Source organism: Triticum aestivum, chromosome 3B, assembly GCF_018294505.1.
Source record: "Triticum aestivum cultivar Chinese Spring chromosome 3B, IWGSC CS RefSeq v2.1, whole genome shotgun sequence".
Classification (NCBI taxonomy): Eukaryota; Viridiplantae; Streptophyta; class Magnoliopsida; order Poales; family Poaceae; genus Triticum; species Triticum aestivum.
Genome location: NC_057801.1, coordinates 188,605,705 through 188,618,070, shown reverse-complemented (window position 1 = coordinate 188,618,070; position 12,366 = coordinate 188,605,705). Strand labels below are relative to the sequence as shown.

Sequence of the window (12,366 nt, the reverse complement as noted above, 5' to 3'; positions counted from 1 at the left end):
CTTGCCTACGACGTCATTCGAGGTGTTCTGGTCCAGTCTTTGTGTCAGCACTGGCGCCGCTTCGACTGCGCGCGGGGGGGGGGGGGGGGGGGTTGAGTATATGTGTTATGTGCATATTGTCTATCGGGCCCACCTCCTAGTTCCTTGTATAGTCGAGGTTGTGGTCCACTGTTGCGCATCATATATACGTGTGGTTGCACCCGATCAATACATCGTGCAATTCCATCATCATACAATAGCGATGGTGCAGGGAGGAATGGGCGCGGAGATGGCGGGAGACTGAAATCTACCGGCGCGGGATGGTGCAAAATCTAGCACCCCCACCCACCCCCCGCCTTGCTGGTATTACCGCGACAATCTTGGTTAGATAATGCTTGAGAGGCTTTAATTCCTTTTCTTACCTATGATGTAAGCATTATGACAAATGGATAAAGAAGGGGTATTGATTGTCAAAGAAAAAAACACTAAAGGTCCCCGTGTCCTCAACCCCCCCCCCCCACCTTGCTGGTATTACCGCGACAATCTTGGTTAGATAATGCTTGAGAGGCTTAAATTCCTTTTCTTACCAATGATGTAAGCATTGTGACAAATGAATAAAGAAGGGGTATTGATTGTCAAAGAAAAAAGCACTAAAGGTCCCCATGTCCTCAACAAAGTCATACATCTCAAGTCTCCTCTTTAAACCACAAGATTTTTGAATCACATGAAAGAAAAAAATATAGGATTTAAGTGAGGTGCCCGCTTAAATCCTATAAGATTAGCAAACCACATGAATTTGGATAAAACAGTGTTTGATGTTATGGGAGAACAAAATGAATTGTACAAAGAAATTTGAGTGGATGTTCAGTTTCGCCCAAAATAGAGTGTGAAACAATAGTTAGAAAATTCTCCTAAGGTTTCCGGTCCTATGAATGAAACACATACAAAAAAATTCTAAGGATCTAGATCCTCCAATAATCCTAAAAACTTCCTGTGAATGGAAGGAGCCCTACCTACTTTGGACAAGAAGCGTAATTTCTATGGAGATCACATCTTTTTGACATGACCAAATAGCCTAACAAGTAATCACACCTCTTCAACAATCACCAAGCGCAACTCATCATATGTGTTGTACACTAGTAAAAATGTGTATAATGATGTTATCTTAGCAATGTCACATAGGATAAATATTGAGCTAGAAGAGAGAGATATGAGAAAGAAAACTTCGCATTCACTCAGTGGGGAGAATGTCTCTATTCACAAAAAAATAAGGAGATTGTCTCTTACTGGGAAAAAAGCTTGCATTTTATCCATTCTACGAGATCTCATCTCTTAATTATATATCTTTTAGTTTAATTTTTATCATCCACAAATTCAAGAGCATGCAAACATTAATTGTTGCCATATAAGAGCATCTACATATCGGACTGGGCAAATCCGCCCCTACACTTGTGAAGACGCAACCGTGGACAACGCCGGTTGATACGTCTCTAATATATCTATAATTTTTGATTATTTCATGTTGTTATATTATCAATCTTGTATGCTTTATATGTCATTTTATATCATTTTTGGGAACTAATCTATTAATCCAGTGCATAGTGCATAATGCGAGTCGTTGTTTTCTGCTTTTTTTGGTTTTTACAGAAAATCCATACCAAATGAAGTCCAAACACGTTGAAACTTCTTGATGATTTTTATGGACTAGAAGAGACCCTAGAAGCTTCGGAGGGAGTCCAGACGATAGATGAGGCGGGGAGAAGGCAGGGGGCATGCCCTGCCCCCTTATGCCCCCCTACTGCTCTGTTTACCCTAATTTCTGGCCTATAAATTCCCAAATATTCAGAAACCCCAAGAGGAGGTCCCAAAATAATTCTTTCATTTCCGCAAGCCTTTGTTCTTCCGCAATCTCATTTGGAGGCCTTTTTCGGTACTCTGTTAGAGGGGAATCCATCACGGAGGCCATCTTCATCAACCATGCTGCCTCCATGATGATGTGTGAGTAGTTCCTGCAGGACCTATGGGTCCATAGCAGTAGCTAGATGGCTCTCTCTCTTTTTGATCTTAAATACAATGTTCTCTTCGGAGATCGATTCGACGTAATCCTTTTGTGGTGTGTTTGTTGGGATCCGATGAATTGTGGGTTTATGATCATATTATTCATTGAAAGCAATTGAGTCTTGTATGAGATTTATTATGTGTGATTTTATAGCCTTGTATTTCTCTCCGATCTACCCGTCTAGTTTAGCCAATTAGATTTATTTACCTCCAGCAGGAAGGAGCCCGGAGGAATGGATAGACGTCCATGGATCATCTTGGCCCCCAAGCCAAGATGGCGACGACCTAAAATGGATCTCCCTCTTGTAAAACCCTAGCCCTCACTGAGCATATAAGGGGAGGGCTACGGGCCTCTCAAACCATCTATGGGAGTTGCACAAGATCATTGAGAAGTTGCATGTGCACATATTGTACACACATATGCTGCACAGTATTACTGAGAAGATGCATGTGCACATGTTGATCTCGAAGTTGTCAATATATCTCAAGAAAGTTGGCGCGGACCTGAACTCTGGACTTCTCGAAATCATGCGTTGTGGGTTGGGGCCTCCGGTGTCGGCGCTTTGAGTTGGGGACGACGACGGAGCTTCGATGGCGGCTGTGCGGACGAGACAGAAAAGAGGAGAGGAAGAGTGGGTAGGTCGAGCAAGGGCATGGACGTCTTCAAGGGATTCGTCCGGTCGTGCCCACATCGGCCGCACATAAAGGCTAGGTATGGTGGTTCGTCGGTTAGCCCGTACATTTGGGTCGGGTTTGCCGGGTGTCGTTTTTCTGTCGGGCAATGACCGGGCAGACTGGCCGGACGTTTGGGGCGGATATGAGGCGTCCAATTTTAAATCTCTGACACTAAGAAATAATCAAGTGCAAATTATATTTTTCTTTGTCTTTGCTAAATGACATGCATGTCATAAGATAGGATCTTCTTATCAGCGACTATACATGGAGAACGGACGTTTGGCTCCCGGGAGCCATGGAGGCCTTTTTTTGAAAACAAATCAAAATTCAAACTTTTCGGTTTCAAAAAAATCTGAAAAAAATTGTGCAAGTAAACAAGTATGTTATGCCTATGTATGTAAAATTTCAGAATGAAAAACGTTGAAATGTGACCTATACAAAAAAGACAAATTCCTGGTCCGGGACGATGAATAGTGTCATGTGTTAAAAAGCCTCAGATTTGTCTTTTTTGCACAGCCCTCATTTCAACTTATTTTGCCCTGAAAATTTACACACGTGTGTGTTAGGCCTTCATATATATGTGTGTTTTTTTTCAGAATTTTTTGAAATGTAGAAAATATGAAATTCAACAAAATTCAAATTTTTCAAAACCGAGCTCCATGGAGCTCGGCCTCCAAAGACAATATCCGCTATACATGACTTAAGTTTGTAATATTAAAAAGCAATGTGCACTATCTAGGCAATTATTGAAGTGTTGATTAATCTCGCCGCAAAAAGGAGCTCCTCATAAATGGTGATGTTTCATTTTGGTCCATGAAACACCTACGATTGCTGCTGCGTACAGATTCAGGTTGCACGTTAGCACGTGCATGCACCGATGCCTCTAATCTAATCCTCCATGTCCATGGCACCACTAGCACGCCAACAGACGGCGGTTGGTGTACATAAATACATAATGATGGCCTAATTGCTTCTCCTACGGACAAACTATAGTAGTGACAAGTAAATTAACAACCCCCGATCATCAATCAACAATGATAATGATGCACCCATCATCATCACATGCTAAAGTCCGACGAGACGTGCATCGTGTAGTACGTGTAAGTACATGCACAACTTGCGAGCTGCTCTTTTGTTTGAAGCCGAAAAGCAATTAGGTCATGCTAATTAATCCGGCAGTACCACTAGCTTTTTGTTCGAATCCCCCGTTGACATGATTGAACTCTGATGACAGTGTCTCTTCTTCCTGGTGGCCAGAGACGTTCAAACTTGTCTGGGTGATCTGACAAAAAGAAAAGGTGAAAGCGAAGCGAAGCGAGCAGCTTCTGCTGGGCGCAATCATCGTGCCCGCTTCCTCCCTTCTTTTTTCCCTTGTGCAGAATCCATGGGAATCGGCTCGCTTTTCGTTTCGCGCCGTCTGAATTCCAAAGATGAACCACACACACGGTTCATGCATGCTGCCTTTGGTTCGTTTTGTTGATGTGGATGTGTCTACTGGTTGTGAACGTTGTCAGTGGTACTTGGGCACAGGAGAGTTTTCCCGACTTGTTCGCCATGGCCCATGGCCAAGGCAGCGCTTTTGGTGGCTTTTGACTTTGTAAAAAGACATGTTAGGGCAGCAGTAGTTGGGCATGTAAAGCGTATCATTTCCACATGGTTAACCGAGTAAACTAATGCTGCTTCGTTTGAACAAGAATATTTATGTTAGTGTGATCGAATCACAATCACCCAAGTGCAGATCGATCTTGGCATCGTCCGGTGCCTGCTTTCCAAGCGATGCGATGCAACTACCGTGCCAACCCGGAAGAAGAAGAAGAATCCTTCCCTTTCTCAAGCAACGGAATTGATTTGACCTTATCAAAATCCCAACGGCAATAATATCGTAACTAGTATTTTGGAAGGAAACACAGACGAGATCGAAGCACGGACGAAGATTCAACCGGCGGCTAGGCTAGGTTTTTCCACCGCGAGGCCGAGGCCGCCGTGACTGCGCACAAAAACCCTCTGGTGCTCGTGCCCAATCGCTCGCCGCGCGGTGCCCATCTGACCGACACCACACAGGGCGCGGCGGACGCGGCAAGCCCAGCGCGCCTTGCCACGCCACGCCCCGCCCATCACCCCGCCGCTCCGCACATGCAGCTCCCACAAATCCAGCACAAGCTCCACGAATCCACGCCCCCCCCCCTACCCCCCTACCGACTCGTTCCCGCTGCGCCGTCGTAGCGGTAGCGCCAACTCCCCAGACCCGAGCCCCCGCCCCCCTCTCGCCTCCTACAGGCTGCAGCACGCACGCTTCCCCAGGCCAAGCGCAAAGCAGCCACCTTCCCTTCCACTCCGCGCCTCCGTTACCCAGATCCAACTAAGTAGCAGCAGAGCAGCAGCACAGCTCCGTCCAAGAAGACCACCCGACCCGCACCAGAAGAGAAAGAGAGAGCGCGGCGCCATGCCGCCCCGGCTGCTCACCCTGGCGGCGCTGTTGCTACTGAGCGCCACGCTGGGCGCGCCGGAGCCGGACGCGGACAGGGCGGCGCTGCTGGACTTCCTCGCGGGGGTGGGCGTCGGCCGCGGCGGCCGCATCAACTGGGCGGCCACCCGCCCCGTCTGCGCCAACTGGACGGGCGTCACCTGCAGCGCCGACGGCGCCCGCGTCGTCGAGCTGCGCCTGCCGGGGCTCGCCCTCTCGGGCCCCGTGCCGCGCCGCACGCTCGCCCGCCTCACCGCGCTCCGGGTGCTCAGCCTCCGCGCCAACGACCTCTCCGGCGCCTTCCCCGAGGACCTGCTCGCGCTCCCGGGCCTCGCGGGGCTCCACCTCCAGCGCAACGCCTTCTCCGGCGCCCTGCCGCCCGGCCTCGCGGGGCTGAGAAGGCTGCAGGTGCTCGACCTCTCCTTCAACGCCTTCAACGGGACCCTGCCCGGGGCGCTGTCCAACCTCACCCAGCTCGTCGCGCTCAACCTCTCCAACAACTCGCTCTCCGGCCGCGTCCCGGACCTCGGCCTCCCGGCGCTGCAGTTCCTCAACCTCTCCAACAACCACCTCGACGGCCCCGTGCCCAGGTCCCTGCTCAGGTTCTCGGACGCCTCCTTCGCCGGTAACAGCATGACGCGGCCGGCGCCGGTGTCGCCAGCGGTTCCGCCACCGTCACTCGCCCCGCCGGCGGCCGGTGCGCCTGCCAAGAAACGGCGGCGGCTCAGCGAGGCGGTTGTTCTCGCCATTATCGTCGGCGGGTGCGTCATGCTGTTCGCCGTCGTCGCCGTGCTGCTGATAGCCTTCTGCAACAGGCGGGGCGGCGAGGAGGGGAGCCGGGCGGGGTCCGGGAAGGGCGGGAACAAGAAGGGGAGGGAGTCGCCGGAGTCCAAGGCGGTGACCGGCAGGGCCGGGGACGGCAACCGGCTGGTGTTCTTCGAGGGCCCGTCACTGGCGTTTGATCTGGAGGACCTTCTCCACGCCTCCGCCGAGGTTCTTGGGAAGGGAGCGTTCGGCACGGCGTACCGGGCGCTGCTGGAGGACGCAACGACGGTGGTGGTGAAGAGGCTCAAGGAGGTCAGTGCCGGGCGGCGCGAGTTCGAGCAGCAGATGGAGCTCATTGGGCGGATCCGGCACGACAATGTGGCGGAGCTCCGGGCGTACTACTACTCCAAGGACGAGAAGCTGCTCGTGTACGACTACTACAGCAGGGGAAGTGTATCCAACATGCTTCACGGTATGCTTCTTGCTCCCCCTTCTCCATGTCACTTTCACAGTTTCTTCAGTACGAGTGTTGCTAATGAATTTGCAGTTTGTAGTTGTATGATAAATGCCATTGTTTGTTAGAACTATATATAGTAACGGTGATGATAATGAGAGTGGTCCGTCCTCGTTGGGGGCATCCGATAAAATGGGAATGGTACCGAGAAGATTGCCATTGTCCCCTGGGCAAGATAGCGAGAGTTATATAGAAACGCTAACAGATGTACTGCAGGTCCTTGTTCTTGCTGTTGCCAATGGTTACTGTCATATGTTATGGTTCTGCCCTATTTTTTATTTAAGTTTCACCTGAGCAGGACTTTTGTGGAAACAACTCATGTTTGCTCCTACTCAGTTTAGACTGTATTTCTCAGTTATTCCTTTTAGATTAAAATTCTCATATTCTTAGATCTAGCTGCTTGGTGTTCTTGAAGTGTCCATATCATGCATAGCTGCATGGACTTTTAATATTTGCACGTGTATTCAAACCATGAGCAACCAGTTTAATTCTACTCCCTCCGTTCCCAAATACTTGTCTTTCTAGGCATTTCAAATGGACTCAACATACGGATGTATGTAGACATATTTTAAAGTATAGATTCACTCATTTTACGCCGTATGTAGTCACTTGTTGAAATCTCTAGAAAGACAAGTATTTAGGAACGGAGGGAGTAGTTCACATGGCATGTTTGGTGTATGCTGGAGTAGTCATGTCAAGGCCAATATAGTAGCACTAGGATCTGTTTCGTTACGCCCAGTCATGCATGGTAATCACGGCATCTTGTCGTTAAAAGCATTTCATCACCGTCACCATAGTCTTGAAATAAAAATTTCACATGTTTGCACTTCCTCAGTTTTGACTGTATTGCTCCAAATACATCTGTTGTCTTGCTTGAATACTTAGGACTGGTTTCCTTCTCTAAAAGGTTGACCTTATTATACTCAAGATTAGCATATTTAATTTGCTTATAGTCCTCAATCTTGCATTATTACTTTTAGATTAAAATTATTTTCTTCCTCTATCTAGCCGCTTGGTATTCTTGAAGTGTCCATATCATGCTTATCTGCATTGGACTCGTAATATTTTCATGTGTATTCAAACCGTGAGCAACCAGTTTAATTCTAGTTCACATGGCATGTTTGGTGTATGGGCAATATAGTAGCAATATGATCTCTTCCCTTACGACCAATCATGTAGTGTAATCACATCACTTGTTGTTGAAGCACTTCTACCATTACCGGAGTCCTGGAATACAAATTTGACATTTTGAGTGATGCATACTTTACATGTTAGCAGTGGCACGCTGAGAATATTTGCAAGAAATGAAACTAAAGATGGGGTCATGCACAAGAAAACTGTAAATGGTGGAAATGTTTTGGAAGATTAATGCAACAAATAGTGTTGGAGCTTTGTCACTAGCTGGAAAGTTAATCTTGTCTTGTTCATTGGTGAAACATCTGAAATTGCTAGCGGTGGTGTTCACTGTCATAACCCATCCCCCATTTCCCTATCAGAATCGGGACCAGAGGAGGACCACTCTTAGATGCATCAGTATCGTGATGGAGAACAAATTAATACTAGACGTCGGCCACAAGCATTAATTCTCGTGTGAGCTCGTGGCAGTAGTAATTCCGACAATTTGACATGAGATGACTTTACAATATCAGCCATTTGCATTTTATTGATATCCAAACTTGAATATGACATACATCTCATAATTCTGCCAATTGTTTTCTCTTTGCAGGGAAGCGGGGTCTGGACAGAACACCATTGGATTGGGAGACTAGAGTAAGGATAGCCCTGGGCGCAGCAAGAGGGATCGCCCACATCCACACTGAGAACAATGGGAAATTTGTTCATGGCAACATCAAGGCGTCAAATGTGTTCCTCAACAGCCAGCAATATGGCTGCATCTCTGACCTTGGCTTGGCGCCATTGATGAACCCGATAACCGCAAGGTCCCGTTCTCTGGGATACTGTGCACCTGAGATCACCGACACAAGGAAATCAACGCAGTGCTCTGATGTCTACAGCTTCGGTGTCTTCGTACTCGAGCTCCTCACTGGCAAGTCACCTGTTCAGATAACCGGCGGCGGCAACGAGGTCGTCCACCTTGTCAGGTGGGTGCAGTCCGTTGTCCGGGAGGAGTGGACTGCCGAGGTGTTTGACGGCGAGCTGATGAGGTACCCTAACATCGAGGAGGAGATGGTGGAGATGCTACAGATCGCCATGGCATGCGTCTCAAGGAACCCAGAGCGGCGGCCGAAGATGCTGGACATGGTGAAGATGATCGAAGAGGTCGGCAGGAACGACAGTGGGACGCGGGCTTCGACGGAGGCCTCGACGCCGGTGGGGGAAGCTCGGAACAAGGCTGAAAGCTCATCTGCAGCCCCCTGATGGAGTTCTCCGAAGTATCATTTTTTCGTCTTTGCAAGGGTAGGAGCACGGGTAGTTGTGTTTCGACGGCGCTGCATGATTCTTTTGTCTTATGATGATTTACATGTTACGAAATTGTAACACCTTGCCATGTGGAACTACGGAAATTGTTTGCTTATTATGCAGCACCTGCTCACTGCTTTTCTGCAAGCAATTGAACCAATGTCTGATCACACTTTGGTGGAAGCTACTCCTTATCTGAGCAATAGAACAGTGACTGCAAAATAATTGTTCTACTAGTGGCTCTTGAGACTTGAATGCGCTGATGGCACATCAACTCGCCGACAAGGAAAAACTCAGTTGTGTGGCTCCAGGAACTCAGCCCCCCCCCCCCCCCTCGTGCGTCGCCCCCATGCGGTGACGAGGAGGAAACCCAAAATCCCGGCACCGTTCGTCCCCCTTTCCCTCCCTCCACCTCCCTTGTCGCCGCCCCCCTTCCCTCCCTCCACCTCCCTTGTCGCCGCCCCCCTTCCCTCCCTCCACCTCCCTTGCTACCGCCAGGGGGCGCGCCCGGGCGAAGCTCGGTCAGCGCCGGCGGCGGCAGGGTCTTTCCCGTGCTCTCATGCCGAGGGGCGGGGGCGGGCCTTTGTCCCCAGGCCTGAGCGTGGTGCGGACGCCGTGCATGCGCGACTTTGTGCGCGTCTGTGTCGCCGGCGCGGCAGGCAGCATGGGGGCTGGCTGCGCCTTCGATGGGGGTCGACTCTTCTGGCAGTTCGCACGGGTTGGCCTGGTCAGATTTGGCCGGATCTGGAGCCGGCGGCCCATCCGGCGCCAAGCAAGGACCACAGGCGGCCAACGCAGTCGTTCATAGGGTGGCGGTGCTGGTGGCATGGCTGAGGTAGTGGTGGCGCGTGCGCGGCCCGGTGCTCGACTGGGCCCTCCTTCCCGTCTTTAGGACGACGACATGCGGCGCGGGAGGACCTCCCTGGTGGTTACCTTGGCTGTTGTTGCGGGTCGATTTGGTAACCCTCGTTGGTGGACGCACGATTGCTAATGGCCTCGCAGGGATGTGTGTCGTGTTGGGGAACACGGTAATTTCAAAAAATTTCCTACGATCACGCAATATCTATCACTAGGTGATGCATATCAACGAGAGGGGAGAGTGTTGTCTACATACCCTCGTAGACCGAAAGCGGAATCGTTATGACAACACGGTTGATGTAGTTGTACGTCTTCACTATCCGACCGATCCTAGCACCGAAGGTACGGCACCTCCACGATCTGCACACGTTCAGATCGGTAACGTCCCACGAACTCTAGATCCAGCTGAGGTCGAGGAAGAGTTTCGTCAGCACGATGGCGTGGTGACGGTGATGATGAAGTTACCGATGCAGGGCTTCGCCTAAGCACTACGACGATATGACCGAGGTGTGTAACTGTGGAGGGGGGTGTTGGGGAACGTAGCAGAAATTCAAAATTTTCTATGCATCACCAAGATCAATCTATGGAGATTCTAGCAACAAGAGAGAGAGGGAGTGCATCTTCATACCCTTGAAGATCGCTATGCGGAAGCGTTACAAGAACGCGGTTGGTGGAGTCGTACTCGCCGCGATTCAGATCGCGGTCGATTCCGATCTAAGCGCCGAACGGACGACACCTCCGCGTTCAATACACGTACAGCCCGGGGACGTCTCCTCCTTCTTGATCCAGCAAGGGGAGAGGAGAAGTTGAGGGAAAACTCCAGCAGCACGACGACGTGGTGGCGATGGAGCTCGTGGTTCTCCGGCAGGGCTTCGCCAAGCACTACGAAGGAGGAGGAGGTGTTGGAGGAGGGAGGGGCTGCGTCAGGGGAAGGGTGCAGCTGCCCTCTCTCTCCCTCACTATATATAGGGGGAAGGGGGAGGAGGAGGTGCCCTAGGGTTTCCCTAGGGGAGGGGCGGCGGCCACAGGGGAAACCCTAGATGGGTTTGGGCGCCCCCACCCCTAGGAAACTTGCCCCCCAAGCCGGGAGGGGTGGCTGCCCTAGGGGTGGCGCCCCCACCTCTCCTGGTTACGTGAGAGGGGTTGGGAGGGGCGCACAACCCCTTAGTGGGCTGGTGTGCCCCCTCCCCTTGGACCATAAGGCCCCCCAACGCTAGTCGTCACCCGGTACTCCCAAAACAATTCTGGACTCCAATACCCTTTGTCCATTATATCGATCTTCACCTCCGGACCATTCCGGAGTTCCTCGTCACGTCCGGGATCTCATCCGGGACTCCGAACAACCTTCGGTAACCACATACTATTTCCCATAACAACTCTAGCGTCACCGAACCTTAAGTGTGTAGACCCTACGGGTTAGGGAACCATGCGGACATGACCGAGACGTTCTCCGGCCAATAACCAATAGCGGGATCTGGATACCCATGTTGGCTCCCATATGTTCCACTATGATCTCATCGGATGAACCACGATGTCGGGGATTCAATCAATCCCATATACAATTCCCTTTGTCAATCGGTCTGTTACTTGCCCGAGATTCGATCGTCGGTATCCCAATACCTCATTCAATCTCGTTACCGGCAAGCCACTTTACTCGTTCCGTAATGCATGATCCCGTGACTAACTACTTAGTCACATTGAGCTCATTATGATGATGCATCACCGAGTGGGCCTAGAGATACCTCTCCTTCATACGGAGTGACAAATCCCAGTCTCGATTCGTGCCAACCCAACAAACACTTTCGGAGATATCTGTAGTGCACCTTTATAACCACCCAGTTACGTTGTGACATTTGGTACACCCAAAGCATTCCTACGGTATCCGGGAGTTGCACAATCTTATGGTCTAAGGAAATGATACTTGACATTAGAAAAGCTCTTAGCAAACGAACTACACGATCTTGTGCTATGCTTAGGATTGGGTCTTGTCCATCACATCATTCTCCTATGTGATCCCGTTATCAATGACATCCAATGTCCATGGTCAGGAAACCATAACCATCTATTAATCAATGAGCTAGTCAAATAGAGGCTCATTAGGGACATGTTGTGGTCTATGTATTCACACATGTATTACGATTTCCAGTTAATACAATTATAGCATGAATAATAGACAATTATCATGAACAAGGAAATACAATAATAACCATTTTATTATTGCCTCTAGGGCATATTTCCAACAGTCTCCCACTTGCACTAGAGTCAGTAATCTAGTTCACGTCACTATGTGATTGTAACGAGTCCAACACCCATTGGGTTTCATCATATCTCGCTTGTGAGAGAGGTTATTAGTCAACGGGTCTGAATCTTTCAGACCCGTGTGTGCTTTACAAATCTCTATGTCATCTCCTAGATGCAGCTACCACGCTCTATTTGGAGCTATTCCAAATAATTGTTCTACTATACGAATCCGGTTTACTACTCAGAATAATCCGGATTAGTGTCAAAGTTTGCATCAGCGTAACCCTTTACGACGAACTCTTTTACCACCTCCATAATCGAGAAAATTTGTTAGTCCAATAGTTACTAAGGATAACTTTGACCGCTGTCCTGTGATCCATTCCTGGATCAC

The 12,366-nt window shown here is 49.7% G+C and overlaps 1 protein-coding gene across 1 annotated transcript; it reads left to right on the top strand.

Moving 5' to 3' along the window:
* Positions 1–4,736: 4,736 nt before the first annotated feature.
* Positions 4,737–9,027, top strand: LOC123069295 (probable inactive receptor kinase At4g23740). Its single transcript, XM_044492111.1, has 2 exons — positions 4,737–6,413; positions 8,182–9,027. Exons 1-2 carry the CDS (start codon positions 5,156–5,158, stop codon positions 8,832–8,834), a joined length of 1,911 nt encoding a protein of 636 aa, XP_044348046.1. The 5' UTR covers positions 4,737–5,155; the 3' UTR covers positions 8,835–9,027.
* The last annotated feature ends 3,339 nt before the right edge of the window (positions 9,028–12,366 follow it).

Bases quoted from the DNA above. Each gene is read 5' to 3' on its own strand.
- LOC123069295 (XM_044492111.1), top strand. From the start codon at position 5,156: ATGCCGCCCCGGCTGCTCACCCTGGCGGCGCTGTTGCTACTGAGCGCC. The intron at 6,414-8,181 runs GTATGCTTCTTG...TTCTCTTTGCAG, and splicing joins TGTATCCAACATGCTTCACG to GGAAGCGGGGTCTGGACAGA.